The sequence below is a fragment of the Lepus europaeus genome, chromosome 4, assembly GCF_033115175.1.
Source record: "Lepus europaeus isolate LE1 chromosome 4, mLepTim1.pri, whole genome shotgun sequence".
In the NCBI taxonomy this organism is placed as follows: Eukaryota; Metazoa; Chordata; class Mammalia; order Lagomorpha; family Leporidae; genus Lepus; species Lepus europaeus.
The window spans coordinates 140,080,276-140,107,056 of record NC_084830.1 but is presented as its reverse complement, the minus strand read 5'-3'; the positions used below and the strand labels follow the sequence as shown (position 1 = coordinate 140,107,056).

At 56.1% G+C, this 26,781-nt stretch overlaps 1 protein-coding gene across 1 annotated transcript in view; it reads left to right on the top strand.

The window, feature by feature from the left end:
* Window positions 1–7,918: 7,918 nt before the first annotated feature.
* The window catches only part of PSD2 (pleckstrin and Sec7 domain containing 2), a 32,143-nt gene continuing 13,280 nt past the window's right edge, over window positions 7,919–26,781 (top strand). The window contains exons 1-6 of the mRNA XM_062189752.1: window positions 7,919–8,262; window positions 9,167–9,625; window positions 10,016–10,210; window positions 13,311–13,391; window positions 16,503–16,615; window positions 17,166–17,224. Of these exons, the coding sequence (XP_062045736.1) occupies window positions 7,919–8,262; window positions 9,167–9,625; window positions 10,016–10,210; window positions 13,311–13,391; window positions 16,503–16,615; window positions 17,166–17,224 (1,251 nt within the window). The remainder of the gene's footprint in view (window positions 8,263–9,166; window positions 9,626–10,015; window positions 10,211–13,310; window positions 13,392–16,502; window positions 16,616–17,165; window positions 17,225–26,781) is intronic.

Sequence of the window (26,781 nt, the reverse complement as noted above, 5' to 3'; positions counted from 1 at the left end):
CAAGGTGAATCCCAGGTGCCATCCGAAGCCGCAGGGAGGCAAAGCAGGGGTCCATGTGGCTGTGGACTCCTCTGTCCAAGATGGCTAGTCCTCTGTGGCTGCCACCGACTCAGGATTCACCTTGTAGGGGAGTCAGCCGGTGGAGAGTCACCAGCTACAAACATGATTTTGGATTTGACAGCAGACGTTGTGGATTTCATTAGTGTGAAGAGCTCTCCAAACCAGTATGCAGATGTATGCAAATACTAAGCAAATGAGGGTGCCAGTTGGCTAGGAGGTGGGAAGAGAAGCAAGCTGGGAGATGTCAAGGAATGGGCTTTTCAGAGCAGAGCCCAGGGATCCCTGAGGGTCCCAGCAGGCTGTGGGGCACATGCAGATAAGATGCAAATATGCAGTAGCCCTGGGGACCTCTGCCTGCTCGACCTTGGGAAAGGTGAGGCCTTCTGGGTTGCCACAGCCTATGGCAGAGGCTGGGCTTGTCAGTAGCTCTCAACTGGCACTACCTTAAGGAGATGGCATCTTTGAGGGAGGCCCAGGTTCCTGACCTTGCCCCACACCTGGTGTGGCTCTTGTGCCTTGAGATACAAAGGTAGGAGTGAGCCTGGCCTGGGTGGGCATATCAGTGGGAGCAGAATTGCGGCCCTCCAGGATTCTCCCTCCTGCCTTCAGCCCCAGCCTCAGAACTCGCTGTGACTGCTGCAAGGACTGACACCGTCAAGCACCTGCCAAGGCCTGCGTTGCGTGCTGCTCTCTGGGGCATCCCGCACACCAGCTGGGGGCAGCCTGCTGGTTCCCCTGCAGGGCCCAGGAGGTTCTGGGATGGAACTGGTGCTCCCCTTCCCTAAGTACCACCTATATACACCATCTCCTTTCGTCCTCCCAGCAGCCCTGCAAGGCAGGTGCTGTTGGTATCCCCGTCATACCAAGGAGAATTCTGAGGCTCAGAGAGGTGGGCGCATTTCCTGAGGATATGCAGTGCCTGGGTAGCAGAGCTGGCACTGTAGCAGGTCATTGTGACCATGCAGGTAAGGTCACAACCTGCTGAACAGGCCATCTCAGTCTGAGGCACTTGCTGCTGCACAAGGTGGTCCTGGCTGGGGAGATGGTTTAGAGCCACCTTGGGGTGTAGAGGCAGGGGAGTTCCTGAGGCTCTTGGGTGGACCCTCCTCCACTCCATGCCTCCATATTATTCTTGACACTCCTTGCTCTGGGCAGTTGAGATGTTGCAAGGGGCATATCCAGGCTGACCTGGGGCTAGGGAGGAGTGTGGAGCTCTGACCTCCAGGCCCAGCAGACACTTTGGGGTCTTTGTGTGATCCAGGCCCTGGCCCAGGGGCTCCCTGGCGGCTCCCTCCTGCCTGTGTTGTCAGTGGCCTGGCAGATTGCTTTGAGCCCCAGGGTACCCAGGCCTGGGCCAGCCTGAGCCCCTGGGGCTGTGGAGCTCAGCTGGTCAGTGTCCGTTCTGAGCACTCCCACAGGTGGACCATTTGCAAGGATAGTCTTAAGTGTCTGAGTGCTCACTTATGTGTGTGTGTGTGTGTGTGTGAGAGAGAGAGAGAGAGAGAGAGAGAGAGAGAGAGAGGGATCTCAGCCCCTGTGCTACCACCTGGGGGAACTACGGAGCTGGTTGGTATGGTAGGAACTCAGGGGAAGCAGTGGGTTGGTTTCTGGGCAGAGAATAGGTGCTATAGTGACAGGTTTCCGGCTTCTTTTGCCACATAGGCCTTGTGGAGCTCTCTGTAAGCGTCCAAGGGAGAAGCTCTTTAGCCACTGTCCAGGTTGGGGCTGATGCTCAGGGCCTACAGATGGGCATCTGGGCCTGTGAGTCTCCCTGTGTATACCCGGAACATGTGCACCTGTGTGACCTCTGTCTTGGGTGGGGTCCACTGCTCCATCAGATGCTCAGAGAGGTCCAGAACTTGCACACAGTCAGGAATCTCTGCCGTGTGCGGGGAAACGAGCCTGGAGAGGGGCTCATTTCTCCAGACTCTCCTAGCCCATTGTGGGCAGTGCCTGCATGTCTCAGCCCCGCTTCCTGGGACAGCTGTGGTCTCGGCCTTGCCCTCACACTGACCTGCTGAAGCAGTCTTCTCTGACTGCAGCCTGGTGTGCACACCCCGCCTCCCACAGGCCTGGACTGTGCCTTCGCAGGTGGTGTGCAGCACTGTGGGCCCTCAGCCTGGCTCTGCCTCCTGTGCTCTCCAGTCCTCTACACCCAGCCAGGCCCTGCTGCCCCTGTAGTGTGGGTGCCCGGCTCCCTCGCTCCCCACCCCAGCGTGGAGCTCTGGGTGGTCCCTTCCACGTCCCTTGCTTCTCTCCAAGCAGGAGGATTTCTGCCCTGGATGCCCAGTGCTGTAGCTCCAGCTGTCCTTGCCCCTGGGCCGGTACGCTCTGCATTCCCATCTCACCTCCCAGAGGGACTGGCTCTGAGCAGCTTCCCAGGTCCATGTGTGTGTCCATGCATGCTTGCAGCTGCCTGCAGTGTGTACCGTGTGTGCTCACGTGTGTGTTCACAGGCGCCTGCAGTGTGTACCGTGTGTGCTCACAGGCGCCTGCAGTGTGTACCGTGTGTGTTCACAGGCACCTGCAGTGTGTACCGTGTGTGTTCACAGGCGCCTGCAGTGTGTACTGTGTGCGCTCACGTGTGTGCTCACAGGCGCCTGCAGTGTGTACCGTGTGTGTTCACAGGCACCTGCAGTGTGTACCGTGTGTGTTCACAGGCGCCTGCAGTGTGTACCGTGTGCGCTCACGTGTGTGCTCACAGGTGCCTGCAGTGTGTACCGTGTGCGCTCACGTGTGTGCTCACAGGCACCTGCAGTGTGTACCGTGTGCGCTCACGTGTGTGCTCACAGGCGCCTGCAGTGTGTACCGTGTGCGCTCACGTGTGTGCTCACAGGCGCCTGCAGCATGTGGTTGCTCGCAGACACGCACCAGGAGCTTGCGGCCACGTACTTCCCCCGTGTCCACCTATTGAGCTGGCCCTGGAGCCCTCCCTGCTGGGCCCTCCCTCCAGCCCTGTCCTCCGGCTTTGCACTATCCCTGGTCTGGGTCCCAGCGTGGAAGGAACTGTGAGTGTCTGGACCATAGCCTGGAGTTCCAAGCAGGTTCTCCCTCTTGCTTCTCTCCATCTTTGCAACCCTGAGTGTGTCCCCCGACCTCTCTCAGCCTCTGCCAGAAAGGGAGTGCTGAGAACCTTCAGGTCATTCATTCAGCAATATTTGGCAAAATGCCCACTTGGCCCCCGGCACTGCGCTAGGCTTTGGGGAGAGAGCTGTGAACCTGACAGTTTGCACCTTCACTGAACTTACCTCCTGGTCAGGCAGAGCGACAGGAAATACCAGGTCCAGAAAGGAGAGCCCACTCTGTTTTGTTCTGGACGCTCCAGAGGTGTGACAGAGTGCCCGGTGGCCAGGGTCAGCACTGGGGTTGAGCCCTGGATGGCAGAACAGGCCATGATTTAAACATCCAGGAAGGAACGTGACATTGGTGGTGCCAAGGCCCAGAGGTGGAAACGAGTGCAGGGAGTAGAAAGGCCAGAGCAGCTGATGGTGGGAGGATGATGGGCAGAGGGCAGCAGAATTAGCTCAGGAAGGACCCGTGTGGCTGGTGCTGGGGGAGTGGATTCTGGCCGCAGTGAAATGGCAATCATTAGAGGGTTGTGAGGGAGGGATGCGATGTAATTGATGTTTGCACAGTCCACACTGGCTGCTGCCTGAAAGTGGGGAGGGGGACTGGGTTGTCGGAGGAGCAGCAGAGATTCATAAAGTGCTTGGCTCAGCACTCGGTCCTGGCCCAGCCAGGGTTCCACTCTCATCATGGTCCCCATCTTAGCTGCCCAAGGTCATCTCAAGACCCCTGCTGGGGCCGGCACTGTGGCTCACTAGGCTAATCCTCTGCCTGTGGTGCCGCCACCCCGGGTTCTAGTCCCGGTTGGGGCACTGGATTCTGTCCTGGTTGCCCCTCTTCCAGTCCAGCTCTCTGCTGTGGCCCGGGAGTGCAGTGGAGGATGGCCCAAGTGCTTGGATCCTGCACCTGCATGGGAGACCAGGAGGAAGCACCTGGCTCCTGGCTTTGGATCAGTGCAGCATGCCTGCTGCAGTGCGCCAGCCGTAGGGGCCATTTGGGGGGTGAACTAATGGAAAAGGAAGACCTCTGTCTCTCTCTCTCTCTCTCACGGTCTAACTCTGCCTGTCAAAAAAAAAAAAAAAAAAAAAAAAAGAAAAGAAAAGAAAAGAAAAGAAAAAGAGCCCTGCTGGAGTGGGACTGGCATTAGGCTGAGAGAGGCTGTGGAGTTACCCTGGCCCCTGTCACTCTGTCATCTGAGGCATCTCCTTGACATGGGTGCCCAGTGGCCCAGCTGCACCCCATCCCCTGCCCTCACCAGTGGGCTTGGAGGTGGGCAGGGTCACTGCTGTGCCGATCCAAAGCCAGGAGCCAGGTGCTTCCTCCTGGTCTCCCATGCGGGTGCAGGGCCCAAGCACCTGGGCCATCCTCCACTGCACTCCCGGGCCACAGCAGAGAGCTGGACTGGAAGAGGAGCAACCGGGACTAGAACCTGGTGCCCATATGGGATGGCGGCACTGCAGGTGGAGGATTAATCAAGTGAGCCATGGCGCCAGCCCCTAGCTGGCTCTTCTGATGGAGGATTTGGGCCCTTGATCTTATAGCGAGGTCCAGCGAGGTCCTGGGAAACTGGGGGATTATCCTGTGCCTCTAGCCCCTCTAGAAGCAGAAGGAGGCCACTCTTGGGTTCCAGCAGCAGCTACCCACTGCCTGACCTCATGGAAGCTTCCCTGGGCTCTGCACCTCAGTCTCCCCATTTGCTGAAAGTGGTGCTGGAGGATGGAGCAGAGGTGCCTTTTAGCCTTGACCTCTGTGGTGTCTGCTCCTCCTTGGGTTTCATCTCCATCTGTATTTGTGACTTTACATTCTCTCTGTGCCCTGGGGAAGGACAGAGGTGAGGCTCCCCCTCTGCAGAGGGGTTCACCAAGGCCAGAGGTGGCCCTGGTGAGACCCAGGGCACAGAGTGATTCTGAGAGGGGTGGTGGGGCCTTCCCTCTATGTACCCCTCTCTTGGGCTCGGGAAGAGGGGGTCCTGGCTCAGCTATTTTTGGGCTAAACTGGCCCTCATCCCAGGCAAGGACTCTGGGCCCCCCGCCCAGAGTGGAGATGAATGCGGCCCCTTGTCCGCACACCCCCAAGACCAAGGACACGGCCCAGTGCCCAGTGTTGGCAGAACGTCCGTCTTGCTCCGAGCTGAGGGGAACATGGCAGAGCAGGTAGGGCTGGAGCGTGCCTGAGGCAGCTGCTGGAAGTTGGCGGGTGGTGTAGGAGTCTCTCAGGAGGTCCCTGATTCATCCCCAGCCCTGGATTTGGGACTGGTGCAGACTGAACATCAAATGCAGCCACTTACACTTTCAAGCCTCAGGGTTTCCCTGGGGGCCCACACAGCCCTCATCAGAGTGGGGGCACCGGCCCGGCCACACTCAGCCTCTCTGTGTGGGTGCAGGGGCTGGGGGCATCCTGGGGGGAGTTGGCAGCCCTCAAGCCAGTGCTGTTTCAGGCTCTGGGCTAGCAAGCAGGCCAGGGACTTTTCCTCAGGCTGGGGCCTGAAGGCCCTAATTGCTCTCCCCTCCTCCCTGGGGAGTCTCTGGGGAGGAGGTGACCTCCTGTCTTTCCTCTGAGAAGAAGGAACAGATTGAAATAGCAGCGGCAGCAGGGATTTAGGGCGGACCAGAAAAGATCCCTCACTCGGTGCTGAGCCCCTAGGGGTCCCCGGTGTCCTAGCAGGGCCTAGATATTCTGGAACCTGGCTCTTCATATTGTTTGAATCTGTGGGTTTTTTTTTTTTTTTTTTAAGTCTTGGTTTCCTGCAGGAGCCCATACTCCAGTAGGTGACCTGAGAGACTGGGCTGGGGCTCAGATGGCCTATCCTGTCCCCTGCTTTTCCACTCCCTGTGTGAAAGCCCAGGGTTAGATGAAGTCTAACTGGTGGGTCGGTGGTGGCTGAGACCTCATCAAAGCCCTGGAAGTCCCTGGAGGAGCAGGCCTGCTGCCTCCCGGGTTCATCTTCCCTAGGTGGGAAGTTCTTCCTAGAGTCTAACTTGGTGTTTCCCACACTTGCCTCATTAGAATAACAGTTTACAAAATCCCTTCCCTGTAAACTCAGGTTCAGGAGGCTTGCGGTAGGGCTCAGTAGTCTGTATTTAACAAGCCGCTCCAGTGAGACTTATGGGCAAGCCGTTATGGGTGCTTTCTGACTTGCAATGCAGTCACATCCCAGTGAACCTAGCACAAGTGTGAAAATATTGTCCAGTTGAGAACGCATCGCATGCCCTAACCTTGAACTGCCCTCTTAGCAGCACAGCGCACTAGCAGGGGTTGGTCACTGCCTGGGGGCTGTGGCTGCTGCTGCCCGGCCTCACGGGGAGGGATCGGACTGCAGAGCCCTAGCCTGTGATGGATCACAGTTGAAAATTCAAAGTATGGATTCTGCTGAATGTGCATCATGTTGGCACAACGGGAAAGCTGAAAAGCTGTCAAGTGGCAGCATCCGGAATCAGGGAGCATCTGTACGGGAAGTCTGAGTGCACGTGCAGCTTGTTCTGAGGCTGCCCAGAAGGCCGAGCCGTGCCTGGCCCCCCTGAACTCTCCCAAACCCCAAGCCCCTGTGTGGAGCGGAGTGGGGCTGCTGTGGGGGTAGCCAGGGCCCGAGAGGGGAGGAAGGAGGTGGACCTACCAGAACTGGGGGAAACGCTTCAGGGGCCTGCTTTTCTGCAGCTCTGTAGGTGTCTTGAGGGCCTGTGCTGTGTCCCCTCCGGCAGAGGTCACCAGGTGGCTGGGGACAGAGAGCGGAGGAGGGGAGAGCCAGAGCCCAGCCCAGAACACGCGGCTTCTGCCTCGCTGCTGGGATGTCTCTGGAGCATGGGGCGGCGAGGGTGGGGCACAGCGGCGTCCTCACTTTTCAGAAGGGAAGAGACCCAGAGCACAGCAGAGGAACTAGGGGCTGGCCTGCACCCACATGAGGCCCCATGGCAAGCTGGGCAGAGCAGGGCCCGACTCCTCTTGCAGTGCTGTCCGCACAGGGGCCCTCGTGGCCTGTTTTGCGGCTGGGTGAGCTCTGGTGTGGAGGGAAACCCCAGGCCTCCTCCCTCCTTCTCCACTCGGGCAATCTCTGCTCTCTGAGAGGCTCCCGGGTGGCCCAGCACCCGCCCAGCACCCTGGACAGCGCCTCACGCCAGGCCTCTCTGTGGCCCGTGGCTGTTTCCAGGTTTCACTTTGGCTTTGCTAGGGTGGTCCCGCTCTGACAAAGCTGTTGATTTTCTCACCTCCTTTCTTAACTCCCCCTCAAAAGCAGCCCCCAGCACAGTTCTCCATGACCCAGTCAGGTATGCTCGGCTCCAGCTCCTGTAACCAGGGAGAGACGCAGTGGGGCAGGGGCTGTGCAGCTGGCTGCTGGCAACCTGGGCTCTCGTCCCTCGCCTTCACCATGGATTGAAGTGGGGCTTGCAGGGGCCACTGGGCCTGTCCGCAGGTCCCCCCCACCCAGGTCTTCCTCAGAAGGCTTTGGAGAATTTGGACACAGCAGAGACACGGGGGTAACAGAGCAGACAGGCACCAGGGCCCAAGGCAGGCATGGTGGCAGATTCAGCATTAACTGGGGTCCTCACGTCCCTTTTCTGAGTGTCAGTGCAGCTCCTGTCTACCCAGAGGCTGGCGCGAGCCGGGAAGTGAGGGAGCCGTGAGCTGAGCTCGGACTCCAGCAGAAGGGGTTCTGAGGACAGTGTCCCCACCAGCCTCCCGGTGCAGCTTCTGCTGGGCTGCAGCTCCCAGCCCCTGCCCTGCATTCCATATGACTTTGTCTCTCTGTCACCAGGTCTAGTGGAGCAGCCAGGACAGACTGGAAGCAGTGGCTGCCATGGACGAGGACAATCTCCCTCCCTCCCTGCCCGAGGAAGGCGGTGCTGCCCGGGACTCCAGCCTGGAGCCTGAAGAAGCACCTGGGGTCCAGCCCGATGAGGACCTGAGCTGCAGCCTTGGCAGCCCAGGGCACAAGGAAAGAGGATGCCTGGGGCACGTGGAGGAGCCCACAGAGAACCAGGACGGGCCCCCCCATGGCCTCAGCCTTGACCTCTCCCTCACCAATGGCTTAGCTCCGGGACAAGACTCAAACATTCTGGAAGGTGGCACAGAGCCCAGGCCCTGGAGTGCTGGTGGGCTGGCGGGAGGGCACGAGGCTGACACGGAGGACCCTCAGCTGGGGTGAGTGGGTGTCTTGGGGTGGGGCTCCTTGCATGGCAGTTGCTCTGTGGCCTGGGCCTAGTCCTCTCATCTCTCTGGTGCTCATTTTTCTCATGCATTGGATGGAAGCTCCTGTCTTGATTTTGTGCAGCTTCCGGGTGTTTGGGGAAGATTGAGCCACGAGAGGGAACTAAAAGCTGGCAGGCTTGTGCCTGTTGCTCGGCCCCAAACAATGTGTGCCCGAGAGCACTGCAGTCCCTCTCCCCGGCTGAGCACTAGTATTGCAGTGTTCTCAAAAGGCCCTGGGGGGAGACAGGCACCACGCATGGCTCTGGCAGTGCCAGGCCCACGGGGCTCTGTCTTGTTTGGATGCCTCTGGTGCCCGGCGCAGGCTGGCAGAGGAGTCTTTGCTGGGCAGACTTGTGCCTCGTGAAGGTTTGTCTGGGCGGAGGCTGGAGAACATAGAGGAAGCAGGGAGTGAATGGGCTATCACAGGCCACCAGGCTGCCCCGAGGAGGGAGAATCACGAGACAGGGCAGCTCCATGTGGGCTCGCCCCCTCTGGTTCTCGTGGCTGAGACCTGGGGAGCAGTTGGCCCAGTGAAGAAGCCCCCAGGCTGTGAGGACAGGGATGTCGGGAGCCAGTGTGACCTGAGCTGGGAGGCAGGCTGGACCGAGGGAATAGGTCTGACTGTCATTCTTCAGGGAACTACTTGATGCCTCCCCAGGGGGCTGTGCCCCCCAGCCCCCAGCCCAGCGCCTGCTGTCTGGTGCCCTGGAAGTACTGCTGGTGGAATCAGTAGGCAAGGCGTAGTCAACGCCGCCTCTCTGCCCCCAGTGGGCTCCTAGACACAGACTGGCCTGGTTGCCAGCACCCGAATGGGAACACCTGGGTAGGATGGTGACTGGGTCCTTGCTTCCTACAGGCTGGGTGACCCTGGGGAGCCAGATGTACGGGATGGTTTCAGCGCCACGTTTGAGAAGATTCTGGAATCAGAGCTGCTGCGGGGCACCCAGTACAGCAGCCTCGACTCCCTGGATGCGCTGAGCCTCACGGACGAGAGTGACAGCTGTGTCAGCTTTGAGGCCCCTCTCACACCCCTGATCCAGCAACGGGCCCGTGACAGCCCTGAGCTGGGGGCCGGGCTGGGCATTGGGGACATGGGGCCCGAGGGGGACACGGGGACAGCTGGTGGTGAGGGAGAGCTGGGCAGCCCTCTGCGGCGCTCCATCTCCTGCAGCCGCTCAGAGAACGTCCTGAGCCGCCTGTCTGTCACGGCCGTGCCCAATGGATTCCATGAAGATGGGCCCCCGGGCCCGGGCGGGGAGGAGGAGGAAGAGGAGGAGGAAGAGGAAGACACAGACAAGTTGCTGAACTCAGCCAGGTGAGACAGGGACTGGGCTGGGGGGTGAGGGGGACCATGGAGCAGAGCGAGGAAGTGAGACAGGGAGGCAGCCAAACGAGTTAGCGACCCCGTGGCCAAAGGCACCACGGCCTCTCCAAGGTCACCTTGTCATCCTCTGCACCGAGACTTCCCAGCCTGCGGCCTCAGCGTCCATGCTGCTCCTCCAGGCCTTCTCCGCTCGGATGGGGTCTGGGAACTGTGCTGGGGGCACACGGTTTCACTTGAGGAGCCCTGGAGCTGTAACTGGAGCCCCTCCTGCCGTGGGGGCTGTTTTTCCTGCTCCGGCCCCAGTGGGTTTTCAGAGGCCCAGGGTGACCTACCCATCTCACACAGGCCCAGGGCCTCATGAATGCCCCCCTCTGTCCACAGTGACCCCAGCCTAAAGGACGGCCTGTCGGATTCGGACTCGGAGCTGAGCAGCTCGGAGGGGCTGGAGCCTGGTGGCACAGACCCTCTGGCCAACGGGTGCCAGGGCATGAGCGAGGCTGCTCGCCGGCTGGCCCGCCGCCTCTTCCATCTGGAGGGCTTCCAGCGCTGTGATGTGGCCCGGCAGCTGGGCAAGAAGTGAGTGTGGCTCCCGGGCCCCCCACCCAGGCAAACCCGTGCCTTCCCCAGGCTCAGGGGGTGGGAGAGACACCTTCCAGGGGTGCCTGGTGCTCAGGGGCTCCCAACAGTCTCCCAAGGCTGCCTCCTCCCTCAGTGTCCTCATTCCTGGCCTCGCCCTAAATCTGTTTCCTTTCTGGGCTGCTTGGGCGGGGCTGTCGCTCTCAGGGAGAGTGGTGGAGGGGAGCAGAACAGGGTGGGGGTGAGTAGTGATAGGGTCGCTGTGGGTGGCAGTGAGGACAGCAGCCAGTGACCCACGTTGACAGGGCAGGGAGAGAGGAGAGCCTGGACCCAGGAGGATTGGCTAGGTGAGCTCTGCAAGGGGGCCCAGCACTCACCACACCCTGCTGTGCCCTGGGACCGGCTGAAGAGGCCCAGGTCCCCCAGACACAGCCTCTGGCCTTCAGAGTTGCTGCAAAGGGAGCTGAGCAGGGTGGGAGTCCTGGGGGGGCGGGGGCTGGAGACAGGCAGGGATGGTGAGAGTCCCACAAGTCGACCAGCTCATCCGAGCCAGTCTGCTAACATCGTGCCCACTGCCCTCCGCCCTGCCGTCCACGGTGCCTCCCAATACCCACGAGAAGTCTCTTGAGTTGCCAGAAGCAGGCCTGGCCTGCTCGCAAGGTACAGGGGACTGTGAGGGGGCTGCCCGTTGCTCGGGCCCAAACAATGGCGAGAGGGGCTGACGTGGGGGCTGTAGCCCTCAGGGAGGCCCGGAGCCTGTTCAGTTCCTGGTCCTCTTTCCCTCCAGTCTCCTCCACCTTCTGCAGCCTGCATGTTGCTCCCACACCAGCCCCCACCTCTCCTTCTTTTCTGGGCTCCCTCAGGGTGTGCCCTCCCTGTCCTTGCAGCCCCGCCTCCTGCAGGAGTCTGCCCGTCAGTGACCAACAGTGCTCAAGACTTTCCTACCTGAAAAACGAAAACCCTGCCTCCAGCCTTCCCATAGGCTTTCTCATAGCCTCGACGCCTTTCTCCCAGCCAGCCCCACCCCCACTCTGCAGAAACTTCTTGCCAAGGTCATGCTGGCCTGTGCCCACTCCTCATCAGGGTCGGCGCCACCCTCTTTTCCTTTTCATCAATTAAGCTTTGCATCATGAAAATTTCAAGGTTGCATAAAAGCAGAGAAAATAACATATTAATCCTCCATGTACCCATTACTCAGTTTCAAAGTTGCCAGTAATTTTCCCCATAGGTTTTTTTTACTCCTTTGATGGAATATTTAAAAATGTGTTTTTGGGCCGGCGCCGTGGCTCAACAGGCTAATCCTCCGCCTTGCGGCGCCGGCACACCGGGTTCTAGTCCCGGTCGGGGCACCGATCCTGTCCCGGTTGCCCCTCTTCCAGGCCAGCTCTCTGCTGTGGCTAGGGAGTGCAGTGGAGGATGGCCCAAGTCCTTGGGTCCTGCACCCCATGGGAGACCAGGAGAAGCACCTGGCTCCTGCCATCGGAACAGCGCGGTGCGCCGGCCGCAGCGCGCTACCGCGGCGGCCATTGGAGGGTGAACCAACGGCAAAAAGGAAGACCTTTCTCTCTGTCTCTCTCTCTCACTGTCCACTCTGCCTGTCAAAAAAATAAAAAAAAAAAATGTGTTTTTGGACACTCTTTAACTTGACCCATAAATGCATTAGTATATATTTTCAGCTGATAAGGGTTTTTAAAAATTTATTTATTTATTTTTTGACAGGCAGAGTGGACAGTGAGAGAGAGAGAGAGACAGAGAGAAAGGTCTTCCTTTGCCGTTGGTTCACCCTCCAATGGCTGCCGCGGCCGGCGCACTGCGGCTGGTGCACCGCGCTGATCCGAAGGCAAGAGCCAGGTGCTTCTCCTGGTCTCCCATGCGGGTGCAGGGCCCATGCACTTGGGCCATCCTCCACTGCACTCCCGGGCCACAGCAGAGAGCTGGCCTGGAAGAGGGGCAACCGGGACAGAATCCAGCACCCCGACCGGGACTAGAACCCGGTGTGCCGGCGTTGCAAGGTGGAGAATTAGCCTATTGAGCCACGGCGCCGGCCTGATAAGGGTTTTTTAAAAAGGTTTTTATTTATGTATTTGAAAGTCAGAGTTACAGAAGGAGAGGGAGAGACAGAGAGATCTTCCATCCGCTGTTCACTCCTCAGATGACCTAAATGTCTGGGGCTGGACCAGGCTGAAGCCAGGAGCCAGGGGCTTCTTATGAGTTTTCCACATGGGTGGCAGGGCCCAAGCGCCTGTGCCATTCTCTGCTGCTTTTCCCAGGCTATTAGCAGTGAGCTGGATTGGAAGTGCAGCAGCTGGGACTTGAACCGGCACCCAAATGGGATGCTGGCCTTGTAGGAGGTGGTTTTACCCACTACGCCACAATACAAACCCCAGGATTTTCAAAAAAGATTTATGTATTTATTTGGAATTCAGAGTTACAGAGAGAGGAAGACACGGGGGCGGGGGAGGAAGAAAGAAAGAGGGAGGGAGGGAGGGAGGGAGAGAGAAGGAGGGAGAGAGGGAGGGAGGGAGAGAGAGAGAGGGAGGGAAGGAGGGAGAGAGAGAGAGGGAGGGAGGGAGGGAGAGAGAGGGAGGGAAGGAGGGGGAGAGAGAGAGAGAGAGAGAGATCTTCCACCTGCTGGTTCACTTCCTAAATGACCACAATGGCCAGGGCTGGACCAGGCTGAAGCCAGGAGCTTTATCCAGGCCTCCCACATGGGTGCAGGGGCCCAAGCGCTTGGTCCATCTGCTTCATCTCCTGCTACCCCAAATCCCTGCTGTCCAGCTTTGGGCCACATGGCCCTGCTGGCAGGTCTTGGCCATGTTTCCTCTGCCGGGGAGCATCCTGGCTCCACTGCCTTTACCCGGCTGTCAGTTCCCTGTGTGGGTTGGGACACCCCCTCCTCTAAGAAGTCTTCTTGGTCCCCAGCCTGTGGTAGAATTGTCCGATCCTGACTGCCAGTACGGGGGAGGCAGCTTGGGGGCTGTGAGATCAGGGTGAGTGAGCTGGGTTCCCTGGGGCCCACTCCCCCCAACACTCCCTGTTGCTCTGTCATCCTGGGCTGGACCCTGCTTCTAATGGACACCCCACTCTGCTCTCCTGGCAGCAACGATTTCAGCAGGCTGGTGGCTGGGGAATACCTCAGTTTCTTCGACTTCTCGGGCCTGACTCTGGACCGAGCGCTCAGGTCAGTGGGGTTGGGGTGGCATTGGCAACCGTCTGGTTTCTCATGCCTGCTGTATCATAAACTTTGCTGTGCTGCCCTGGGCCAGTGTCTTGACCCCTCTGATGATCCTGTGGATAGGGGCTGTAAAGGTGGAAATATAGTAGGACCCTTTAGAGGGAAGAAAGGCAGCAAAGGACTGGTGTAGACTGAGTGCCTCCAGCCTGCCCGACGCCATGCATCTGTGTGCGCCTCTCTCCCTTCATCCTCCCCGTGCCCCTGTGGGGTAGGTGTTGTCACTCCTGTGTTTTAAATGCAGGAATCATGGGCTGGAGAGGTGGAGAGACTTCCTCGTCACCGAGGCAGGAGATGGTCAAGTGGGATTTGATCTCAGGGCTTCCTGGTATTTGGACCCAAGGAGGAACCCCTCCCAGGGCTCCCCCAGGGGGAGCTGTGACTGTGAAGGTCCCAGGGAACAGGAGGGGGTGGGATTGGTGGATGCAGCCCAGGGTCCAGCAGGCTCTGCTGGTGGGTGAGGGGAAGCGGACAAGCAGCAGGTGCTGGTCGGGGGGTGGGCGCTCCATGCAGGTCAGACCTGTGACTGCGTCCCTCGTGCTCTTCCTCTGTAAGATGTGGATTTCCAGTGTTTTACCTCTGCCTCAGTAGAGGGTGTGACAGAGAGAAAGAGAGAGAGAGAGAGAGAGAGAGAGAGACATATTTTCCATCTGCTGGTCCACTTCCCAAATGGTGGTTATGGCTGGGCATGGGCTGAGGTGAAGCCAGGAGCCAGGAGCTTCCTCCAGGTCCCCTGTATGGGTGCAGGGACCCAAGCACTTGGGCCATCCTCCGCTGCCCTCCCAGGCCATTTGCAGGGAGCTTGATTGGAAACAGAGCAGCCGGAACATGAACCAGCACCCATGTGGGATGTTGGCATTGCAGGCAGTGGCCTTACCTGCTGTGCCACAATGCTGGCTCCATGTTTTTAGCTTTTGTTATAATATGTTTTAGTTCTAGAATTTCATTTTACTAATTTTTTAAAAAGTTTTTTTTTGTTTGAGAGGTAGAGTTACATAGAGAGAGGGAGAGAGACAGAGAGAAAGATCTTCCATCTGCTGGTTCACTCCCTAAATGGCTGCAATGGCCTGAGCGGGGCTGATCTGAAGCCAGGAGCCTGGAGCTTATTCTGGGTCTCCCACGCAGGTGCAGGGGCCCAAGCACTTGGGCCATCTTCTACTACTTTCCCAGGCCATAGCAGAGGGCTGGCTAGGTGGTGGAGCAGCCTGGATAGGAACCGGCATCCATATGGGGTGCCGGCACTGCAGGCATTACACCACAGCATTGGCCCCCATTTTATTAATTTTTAAGATTCTCATTCTCTGTAAATTCCTTGTCATTTCATTTATTTTTTCCATTTCTCCTTCTCTTTTCTTGAATGTATTTGTGGAAATATCCTTGTCTGCTAACTCCAATATTTGCATCTTCTAAATTATCTGCTTCTATTGTCTCTGTTTTTAAACAGTTAAAATTTGTTTATTTGAAAGGCAAAGGTAGATGATAGATAGATCATAGGTAGATGATAGAAATTTCCATCCATTGGTTCACTCCCCAATTTCCTACAGTCTGTGGGGCTGGGCCAGACCAAAGCCAAGAGCCCCAAACTGAATCCAGGTCTCCCATGTGGTGAAAGGGATCGGAGTAGTTGAGGCATCCGCTGCTGCTTCCCAAGGTGTCCATTAGCAGGAAGTGGAAGTAGAAGCAGATCTAGGACTTGAGCCCAGGGACTCCAGTATGGATGCAGGTGACTTAACAGCTGTGCCAAGTACCTGCTCCCTGTGTCTCTTGTTTTTCTATCATATGTCCTGGCTCTTTGCATGCTTAGTAATATTTGTTTGTTTGTTTGAGAGGTAGAGTTATAGATAGAGACAGAAAGGTCTTCCATCCACTGGTTCACTCTCCAACATCCACAACAACCACAGCTGGGCCAATCTGAAGCCAGGATCCAGGAGCTTCTTCTGGGTCTCCCACACAGGTGCAGGGGCCCAAAGACTTGGGCCATCTTCTCCTGTTTTCCCAGGCCATAGCAGAGAGCTGGATTGGAAGTGGATAGCTGAGACTTGATCCGGTGCCCATATGGGATGCCGGCACTGCAGGTGGTAGCTTTACTCAACTTTACGCCACATGCTGACCCTACTAAGTAATTTTTTAAAAAAAATTGTATTTACTTTATTTGAGGGAGAGAAAGAGATTATTTGCTGGTTTACTCCCGAAGTTCCCATAACAGCTGGGGTGAAGCCAGGAGCCTGGAACTCAATCCAGGTCTCCCTTGTGGGAGCTCAACTACTTGAGCTATACTTTTTTTTTTAAAGATTTATTTATTTTATTTGAAAGGCAGAGTTACAGAGAGGCAGAGAGAAAGAGAGAGAGAGAGAGAGAGAGAGAGAGAGAGATCTTTCATCCATTGGTTCACTCCCCAAATGGTCGCAACAGCCGGAGCTGAGCTGATCTGAAGCCAGGGGCTAGGAGCTTCTACCATTTCTCCCATGTGGGTGCAGGGGCCCAAGGACTTGGGCCATCTTCTACTGCTTTTCCAGGCCACAGCAGAGAGCTGGATTGGAAGTGGAGGAGCCGGGACTTGAACTGGGGCTCATATGGGGTGCCGGCACTTCAGGCCAGGGCTTTAACTCGCTGCCCCACAGCGCCGGCCCTAAGCTGCCATCTTTTGACCCTTCAGAGCATTAGCAGGAAGCTGGAAGCAGAAGCAGAGCTGGACTCAAACCTGGGCACTGTGGTGTGGGGTGCAGGTGTCCCAGTGGCACCTTAACTGCTGTGTCAGCGCAGCCCGTGCTCACCTGTCTGTTCTTCACTGTGTGTCTTCTGCTCACTTCCAGAGTGGCCCTGGGCCTAGGGCGGAGGTGGGAGGGGAGGGCCAAGACTCTGACACCTGTCAGGGCCCTGCTCTCAGCCCTCAGAGGCCCTCCTGGAGGCCGGGGTCTCCCTGGGCCTGGAGAGGCTGTCCTGACCCAGATGCCCCTGGCCCCTGGCCCCTGGGGTATGTGTGTGTGTATGGGGGGCTCCTACCTTAGGTGAGACTTAGGAGCTCTGGGATGCCCTCGGCAGCCTTGGTTTCCTTTCCAGAACCTTCCTGAAGGCCTTCCCTCTAATGGGAGAGACCCAAGAGCGTGAGCGGGTCCTCACACACTTCTCCCGCCGGTACTGCCAGTGCAACCCTGATGACAGCACCTCGGAAGGTACGGCCCCTGTCCCCCTGCCTCCCCCTTGCCTGTGTCCCCATGCTCCAGCCAGGTCCAGCTGATCTGTCCTCCCTGGCACACGGCGGGCTCTCAGTTAACACTAGATGAGTGGTCTGCCGCAGGGCCTGGAGGTCCTCTGTGCTAGGGAGTTGGTCCTTTGGGTCTATCTCCCAGTTCCCCAGGGTTCCTGGGGTGGGGGTCTCACTGCAGTGGAGGCCTGGGTCGGGCCCTCTTCAGGGCAGGACTTGTTCTTTGGGTGAACCCACGTCCCAGGCCCTGGGAGTGTCAGCCCATGATTGACCCATGTGGAGTTGGGGCCTGGGTGCGGTCATTCCTGCATCTGAGGCTCAAGGCGGATGTGCCCACAGGAGGCACGGTGTTGGGTTAGAGTGGCCGGGTGGGCATGGGCAGGGCCCTGGGCCTGGAGCTGGGTGTGGCCTTTTCCTGTCTCCAGGGCCTCCAGGCTGGCCCTTCTGGGAAACAGTGGAGGGCTCGGGTGGCAATGAGTCTGGTGCTCACACTGAGGGCGTCACGGTCTCTGGTTTAGATGGGATCCACACGCTCACCTGCGCACTGATGCTGCTCAACACAGACCTGCACGGCCACGTGAGTTGGGGCGGAGCGGGGGTGTGCCTGCCCTCTGGCCCTCCCTGGGCTGCCCAGGAGCCAGCCCTTTACCCAGCCCCTGCCGGAGTCCTCTCGCTCGGTGATTGTGTTCCTCCCAGAAGACCTGGGAGTTGGGCAGGTTGGCTTCTAGAACTGGCCTTGTCCTAGTTGTACCCACCTGAGATCTGCGTGGGTCTCAGCCCCGGCGCAGGGCAGTGAGAGCAGTCGAGGCCCCTGGGAGTTTAGGAGGTGCTGAGCAGGGTGTGTGCCCCGAGTCCTGACCCTGTCAGCTTTCCTCTTCCCACCCCTCCTCCACAAGCCCAAATGCAGCCCGATGGACGTCTGTGCCCCGAGCAGCCCCTGCCAGGCAAAATGCTAGGTGACCCCAAGAAGCATCCTCATCACCTTCACTAGGCCAACAAGTGTAGGGTGCCCTGGTTGTGAGGCGGGCTCTGGTCCTGGCTCTGGCTGGCTCACTGCTTCTCCAGGCTCAACAACCCCTTCTTCTTTCCTCTGTCTGCTCCGGGACCCCCTCTGGGCTCTCCTGCCCCCTCAGGTGGTAAGTGTAGCGAGCGGCCTGCATGTCCCGTGTGCCTGGACCCCCATCTCCATGTCACCCTTCTGCGCCCCCCACGGCCCCGCCCGATCATGCCCCCATCATCCCTCACCAAGGGGCGGTCAGAGCCCCCTGCTGGACTGGGGGCGTTTCGGTGACTCAGGGGACACCAGGCCAGCGTGCCTGGTTTCCGAGTGGATCAGCAAAGCTTAGGCTACAGGGGCTGGAAGGAAGAGGCGGGTCAGCCCCGACCTCAGGGCTCACTCTTGCCTGCACGTGGGCGCCGTGGGACCCTGGACAAGTCACTGGGGCTGTCAGAGTCTGGGCTTCTGCGTCTCTCACGATGTGGTGGGGAGGGCTAAGAGGGAATTATACAGGGTCTGGCGCCGGGTGAGGAGCTCATTAGGAATCATGTTATGGCGTGAGAGCAACATTTGTTTTTGTGATTAATGGTGCAGTTTAAATGCTGGTGAGCCCGAACACCTCGATGTGGGCCCTTGGAGGTCAAGAGCATGCAGGCCGTGGGCTGATTGCAGCCTGAGCGTGGGGAGGAGGAGGAGGAGGAGCAGCCTCGACCACGCTGGGGGCACACAGGGCCCATGACCCGGGACAGTTGAGACCTCGGTTGCCCCCATCAGGGAGAGGAGACTTTGCCCAAGTCTGCCTGGGCCAGGACCTGAGTGTGGAATAGGAGAGGTGTCGGGTGTCTTCCTCGCAGGTGTCACCGAGGGAGCAGGGGTTGCCAGGCTGCCTGACCAGATGTATCTACCACACCCCTCCCTCCACCAGCCTGAGGGCAGCCTCAGGCCCAGTCCCTGTTGGGCTGAGCCCTGAGTGTTCCTCCCCCGGTTAAGAACCTCTCAGGAGGGCAGCGGCCACTACGTGGTGAGACCCTTGGTAGAGAGGGCACAGCATGGGCCTCAGCTGGTCCCGTTTGCACATTTGTGCCACAGCTAGGGGAGACACCTGCACCTCACAGAGCAGAGGTGGAAGGGGTCTGACCTGCAGCCAACAGACAGGAGGCTGTCTCCCAGGAGAGAGTGATGCTCAAGGATCCGGAGCAAGGGTCTCCCAGTATCTCCGTGTAGCTGGCTGTGTGGCCTGAGAGAAGTTACTGACCTCCCTAAGCCTGTTTCCCCATCGTCAAGCCTGAAGCTTAACAGACACAGCACGTGTAGAACGCTCTGTCCGAGGCCTGGTGGTCGCGATTGCTGTGCATCCTTGGAGGACCTGGTGCTCCATGCTGTTCCCTCTGAGCCTGGTGGAACATGGGGATCTCGGGACCGGGGGTCTCTCTGGTCAGAGAGGGAGGCAGTAAGGGGCCATCACATACAGTCATCTGGGCACAGCATGGCTGAGGACTCAGGGGGGTTCCTGAAGGAAGGGCGTCTGGACTCGGGGTTTGGGGGCTCAGCTTTCCTGTGTGCTGAACAGGACAGGAAGGGAGCCCTTGATGCCTTTGGAGGAGGTGGATAGCACACGAGGGAACAAGTGTGTGCAGTAGTGGGGGCCCGTGAAGGGGGTAAACTGGAAGGTGTGATTGAGGGCGGGACTAGGGGCTGGGGGGGGGGGGCCTGCAAGGTTGGAGCAGAGACCTGAGGATGAGCAGGAACCAACCAGAGACTGGGGACAAAACAGTGCGGCACAGGGGCCAGTCAGGCTGGTTCCCAGCTTTTGGCTAACGCACACGTTTGTGTCTGCCTGCTTGGTGCTTTCGGGTCTGTAGCTGGGGGTGGACTTGCCAGGTCTCATGTCTGTGGGCATTCTGTGATGACTTTCCTGAGGAACCACTACCCTCCTCCCCTAGTGGTGGTTAGTGTGCATCTGGGTGGCACTTGTGCTGAAAGGTGGCGCGTGTGGAGAGACGGGACAGCCTGAGGGTGCCTGATAGGGCGTGCTGATGTGGGTGGTCAGTGGGAGAAGGGTAGGATGGCTTTGGCATTGGTCGGCTGTGGGTGCTGTTTCCTGCAATGGAGAGCGAACTGCTGTGTGTGTGGACAGGTGGGAGTTCTGTTTGAGTTGCCTGTTGGGCTTAAACGTGGGGATACCAAGGTGGCAGCAGGATCTATGAGTCCAGGAGCCAGTGGACGTGTGTGGCTGCAGAGAGCGATGGGGTGGGGGTGAATTTAAAGCTGTGGGACAGGCCGAGTGTCCCGAGGAGAGATCCAAATTGGTGGCCAAGTCCCAGGGAGTGAGGTTTTCTAGGGGCCAAGTGGGGAGCCAGGGGAGACCACTAGGCAGCCAGGGAGGACAGATGTGCAGCGTCTCAGAAGCCAAGAGAAGAAAGCGTTGCCGGGAGGGAGTGGCCAGCTGTACTGAAGGCTGTCGGGCGGTGAAGTGAGGTGATGACAGAAAAGTGACTGTTGAGGTTGCAATGGCCAAGGTCACTGGGGACCGACACAAGAGCACCTTGGGTGGAATGTAGAGAAGCAACGCCAGGTGGGGAAGCAGAGGCTACAGGCAGTTCTTTCGAGATACTTGGTTTGGAGTGGAGACCTGAAATGAGTCAGGGGCTGGAGGGGTCCAGGAGCGGCTGTTGTAGACACTCCTAGGGATGTGTGCCACAAGGGTCGCCCCAGCAGACAAGGAGAAGCCGGTGATACACAAGAGAGAGGGAGAAATGGAAGTCGCTCTTGAGGCGAGAAGCAGAGCCGAGGTTCCTGAGGTCTTAGGTGAGGGGGAGCAAGTTGGCCTCCCTGGGAAGGAGAGGCAGAGGGCGTATGCTGCTGTGGGCTGGGAGCCCTGGTGGGAGCAAGGTGCGGGGCCCAGCGTCTGATGGCTCCCACCTCCCCGACAAAACGTGACATGAGGCCAGGAGCTGAGAGGATGGGAAGGGTCCTGAGCAGTCGGTGTGGCTTCGGAGGGAACAGACAATTTCAAATCCACTTGCTCTTCGGGTGGCTGGTCCTTGTTGACTGCAAAGCTTAGAGGCAGGCCGACTCCAGGCGAACTGGATTCAGCCCCTACCCAATGCAAGAGAAGCCTGGGTCTTTCTCGCTCTGCCTGGTACCATTTCATCCCAAGCCAGGATTCCCTCCGGGTGGCCCAACAGGGCCTGTTAACACCGGGCTTCAGAACTTTGCTTCCCTCCCTGCAGGAGCCACAGGGTTGGTACCTGCTATGCCCTGTCAGAAGCTGTCAGCCTTCTATCACAGAGCCGTAAGACACCCTTGACCCCAAGTGGATCGTGTGCCTCTTTCTGAACTCATCTCTGGCCCAGGGAATATCGTGCAACAGTTGGGAAAAGCCCAGGTTGCCTGAATCAATCTCTGGCAAGAGGAATGAGGTGACCCAGGCCTTGGCTGGGTCCAGACGGGGTCTTTCTTCCCCACCCGAACTGTGCAGATGACGTGGCACGGAGGGCTTGTTGCATAGAGGACCACGGGTCTGCTAAGAGAAAGAACAGGGTGCGGTAGTCATGTGGGAAAGTGCATTGTTGGAAGTGAATTGTTGGAAGGTCTTGGGGTTCGTTTGATTGTGCTCTTGGATATAAACTGGGGCCAGTTAGCACAGCTGTGTACTCTTCTCCAAGCTTATTCAGCTGGGCTTGGATGCCGGCACAATGCAGGATCTTAGCTGGGGTTTCTTTTTCCAGGGACATATGGCAAAGCAGGAAGGGGCAAGAGACACATTTCTGGTGTTTGTAGAGAAGTGGTTCACAATGGGGGCCTGGAATCTAAAGGGATTAAAACGAGGGTGAGGTCATTCGGGTCTCAACAGATGGTCAGAGGGTTGTTGTCACTAGGGCCCTTGAGAGTGGGTAAGCTGGAAGCATGGGAGATGGCGTCGGGCTGAATGGCTGGTTGGGGGTGTGGAGGTGGTGCAGGCCCTGGAGACGCAGGGCAGTGAGTGGTCCTGGACGAGCTGGAAGGGGAGGGTGTCGGAGAATGGGGCTTTTCAGTCTCCAGACAGAAGACGGCAGCTTGGGTTAGAACTGGGGACGGGGACAGGGGTGTAGGGTTGTACTGTGGACGTGTGGTCTGCCCCACTGGCTGGGGCATGTTGGGGTGGGGGAGAGAGATCCATCAAGGACCAGGCAGTGGAGGAGGGAGTGGTGGGAAAAGCCGTTCCAGGCAAGTCCAAGCTGAAACAAGAATGTGCTGCTTTGTCAGGAGCAGCTTCTCCCACTGCGGGCTGCGCGGAGAGCACTCACGAGCGTGGCTGCTGTGGTGGCTGGGGCTGGCTGATGGCGGCCTGGAGGGGCTGTCACAGGGCTTGCCTGTTACCCCGAAGTCGGGGAGCTCTGCCCATTTTGGAGTGTGACAGAGCCTCACACGAGAACCTAAGGGAGCACCTGGTTTGCAAACAGTGAGAAGGGCTTCGCTGCCCAGAGGACTGCTGGCAGCCCCGCCCCTCCCTCTGAGGGCTGACATCCGCTCTCTCTTTCTGCTTGGCCCACTTCATCCTGTGTCTGGGGTGAGCCATCAAGACAGGCCAGGGGTGTGCTGACCTCAGGGCCGAGGCTGCCTGGGAGGTCATGCCAGACCCCTGGGAAAAGGCCTGGAGCCCATGGGGTCCGTCAAGGGCAGGGACAGTGCTTTCACTGCCTGGGCGATGGCCTAGGCAGCATTGCAGCCCCATCAGCAAGGAGGTGGACTTCGGCAGGTGGTCACCCTGGCCGGAGAGGCCAGGGCCCAGCCTGGCCGTGGCTTGTTTCTGCAGGGAGTCAGAGGCTGTGGGAAGAGGAACCAGACCAAGGCAGGCTGAGCAGCCCTGTGGATCTGAGGGAAGGGAGGGACAGGGAACGCGGAGGTCTCAAATCATGGACCTGCCACGGCTCTGGGTGATCTGGGTACGCGGCTTTGGCCTGGCTGTTACCATCATCGTCGTCATAATCATGTTCTAAAGCAGTTACTTACCCAGTGTGATTTTCCTTCTTTATAATTTGTTAGTCTTACTTTTTTTGGTCCAGAGAGGACTGAATTTTAGTGAATGTTTCATGTGGACTGGAAGCCAAGTATGTCGTGCAGTGCTTGGTTCTGCTGTTCTACGTGCCAGTACCGCCGGGTGTTCTGTGTTAGAGCGTTCTGTACCATCACTGGCTTATTTACCGTGGTTACAAATGCACAGCTTGTGATTTACTGTTTTGGTCATTTACAGGGGTGGGGAACTTCTGGCCCACGGGCCATATGAGGCCCAAAGAATCACCTGGTCTGGTGCTGCCAAAGCAGCTGCAGGCGGGACTTGGAATCCGATGAATCTACAGCAGGCTAACTTTGAAGTTGACAGTTGTGTATTGCCCATGAATGATGCCATAAATATCTGCTGTCCATTGGTGGAACGTAGGTTCCCCACCGCTGTAAGAGGTGTGAAGTATATCTGTGCTGGTGTGTAGCCACCACCGCTGTCTCAGCCTGGAACTTTTCATCGCCCCAGGAGGAAGCCTCGAGCCTCGCGGCAGCCATGCCCCGTGACTTCCTCGACCCAGCCCCTGGCACAGGCTGACCCGGCCTCTGTCTCTGTGGACTTGTCTATGGTTATTCATAGACACGAATCACATAATATGTGGCCTGTCAAGTCTGGGTTTTTTAAATTTAGCATAATATTTTCAAGATTTATCTGTGTTCTGGCACGTGTCAGTATTTCATTTTTGATGGCTGAATAATATTCCGTGTATGGACATATCACATCTTCTTTATCCATTCATCTGTTGGTGGGTATTTGAGTTATTATAAATAGGGCTACTGTGACCATTTGTATAGAAGTTTCCATTTGAGCATCTGTTTTCTGTTCTTTTGGGTACAGGATACACTTGGTGGGTCTTATTGTAATTACATGTTTAATTTAATTACATGAGGAACTGCCAAACTGTTTCCCACAATGGCTGAACTATTTTATATTCCCATCAGCAGTGTACAGGTTCCAACTTCTGCACATCTTCAGCAACTCTTCTTTTTCTTTTTTAAAATTACAGGCATTCTAGTAAGTGTGAAGTGGTGCCTCATTGTGGTTTGATTTGTATTTCTCTGATGACTGATGGTGTTGAGCATGTTTTCATGTGCTTGTTGGCCATTTGTGTGTCTTCTCTGGAGGAATGTCTGTTCATGTCCTTTGCCCGCTTAAAACTGGGTTGTTTTTCTTCTCCTTGCTGCGTTCTAAGACTTCTCTCTCTATATTCTAGGTGTTAGACCCTTGCCATATATAATCTGCAGATCTTTCTCTTTCTGTAGGTTGTCTTTTGGTATTGAAAGTTTCAGATTTTGGTGAAGTCCAGTTTATTTTTTCTTTGGTTGCCCATGCTTTTGGTATCATATATAGAAACCATTGCCAAATGCAAGGTCATACAGATTTGCCCTGAGGCCGGTGCTGTGGTATCTTGGGTAAAGCCTCCACCTGCAGTGCCAGCATCCCATATGGGCTCTGGTTCGAGTCCCAGCTGCTCCACTTCCAATCCAGCTCTCTGTTAATGGCCTAGGAAAGCAATAGAAGGTGGTCCAGGACCTTGGGCTCTTGTACCTGCGTGGGAGACCTGGAGGAAGCTCCTGGCTTCTGGCTTCGGATCAGCCCAGCTGGCGCTTTTGCGGCCATTTAGGGAGTGAACCAGCAGATGGAAGACCTCTCTCTCTCTCTGCCTCTGCCTCTGCCTCTCTGTAACTCTGCCTTTCAAATAAATAAATAAATCTTTTTTTTTAAAAAAGATTTACCCTTATGTTATCTTTTAAGAGTTTTATGGTTGTAGTTTGTTTTTCTTGTATCTTGCAGGATCACTGAATTTGTCTACTAGTTTCTGCACTTTTCTTTCGTGTGTGGAATTTTAGGATCTTCCATATGTAAGATCATGTCATCGGTGAACTGACATAGCTTGACCTCTTGCCTTTGAGTTAGATGTCTTTTGTTTCTTCTTCTTGCTGATGGCTCTGGTTAAATCTCTCACTGCAGTGTTGAGTAGAGATGGCAGAGGCGACATCTCTGCCGTGTTCCTAATCTGAGGGGGCAAAGCTTTCTGATGCTGTGGCCTGGGAAAGCAGTAGAAGATGGCCCAAGTCCTTGGGCCACTGCACCCACACAGGAGACCTGGAGGGAGCTCCTGGCTTCTGGCTCCTGTCTTCGGAACGGCGCAGCTCTGGCCATTGCAGCCAATTGGGGAGTGAACCAGTGGATGGAAGACCTCTCTCTCTCTCTGCCTCTCCTTCTCTCTCTGTGTGACTCTGACTTCCAAGTAAATAAATAAATCTTTTTTTTAAAAAAAAGAGCTAGGGAGTGCCTCCTGCTCTTCAGTTTTCTGGAAGAATTTGAAAAGGATTAGTGTTGATTTTTATTTAAATGTCCTTTAAAATTCACCAGTGAAGCCATCTGGCCTTTGACTTTTCTTTATTGGGAGGTTTCTGATTGTGGATTTGGTATCTTGTTTTAGGGCTGATTTTCTATTTCTTTAACCAGTTTTGGTAGTCTCTGTGCTTCTAACAATATACTCATTTTGCCCAGGTTATCTAATTTTTTGGCATATAATTAATATTCTTGCTTATTCTTTTTTAATAAAAGATTTGTTTATTTATTTGAAAAACAGAGTTACTGAGAGAGAGGAAGAGAGATCTTCCATCTGCTGGTTCACTCCCTCAATGGCTGCAGTGGCTGGGATTAAGCCAAGCTGAAGCCAGGAGCTAGGAATTCGCTCTGGGTCCCCACAGGGGTACAGGGCCTCAGATACTTGGGGTATCTTCTGCTGCCTTCTCAGGTACATTAGCAGGAAGTTGAATTGGAAGTGGAGCATCTGGGACTTGAACCAGTGCTCATATGGGATGCCATATTGAAGGAGGTGGCTTAACCGACTGTGCCACAACACTGGCCCCTATTCTTGCTAATTTTTTGTCTGTTCTTTTGTTATTGAAAGAACAGTGTTAAAACCTTCAATCGCTGTAATGAATATAACTTCTCTTGGTTTTGTAAAATTTGTAATGTATATTCTGAGGCTATGCTATTTGGTGTTATATAGATTTAGGATGATTGTGCTTTTATCACTGTGAAAATGTCCATTTTTATATCTAGTAATGCTTCTTGCCTTTAGATCTTTTTTTTTCAGATATTGATGTAATTATACTGGAGTTACTGGATTAGGGTTTGCATGGTATATCCTTTTCTTTCTGCATCCAAGATTTCTCTTCCTTTATATTTAAGGTATGTGTCATCTATATTTTAAAAATCAGACCTGATAATTATCTTTTATTGAATTATTTCATAAATTGTGATACATTTTCGTTTAGATATCCCAGGCTACCGTCTTCTCTTTGACTAGCTTGTTCTGCGTTTCTTTTTTTTCTCTTTCTTGCCTACTTTTGGATTATTTAAGTTTCTTTTCTGAGTCCATTTTCTCCTCTTGTTTGTTCATTATACATTCTTTCAGAATTTTGTGGTTTGCGGTATGCATCCCTGGTTAATAAAAGTACTTCTGCCACTTCCTGGGCAGTGAAATACCTTAAAACATTCTAATTCCATTTACTGCTGTCTCAACACACACACAACTGTTACACTTTAAGCTATTATACCTCTGCATATTTTATTCCCTGGGAAACTTGAGTGTTTTCTGACATAGTCACTATTTAATATTCATTTAGAGTTATCCCTCTCTGTTCTTTAGTCCCTTCTGCTTCTCGAGGCTTCTGTGTGGGGTACCTTTCCGACTGGAGAGCTTCCTTTATACTTCATATCCTAACTTCAGTTTTCAGTTGCATTACCACGAGGTGCTTCCCAGAGCTCCTTGTCGTTTGTGTTCCCTGAAATCTAATGCTTGTTGTCCCATCCTGTGACACCACTCCGATGCCCAGCTTTGTGGCCAGCGCGTGTGAATGACAGGTGCTTCAAGGAGGCAGGTGCTCTGGCTGGGGTCCCCCTGGCAGGAGCTTCACCCTTGAAGTCCTCGCCTCTTTTCTGTTCCTCCAGTGCCTTCATACAGATGCTTCATTAATGTTCGACCATAGTTGAGACAAGTCGTCTTTCACTACCAGAGTTGGAACTCTTGGGTGGGCAACATTCACTGTGTGGAGAATTCAAAGGCAGTGTTACA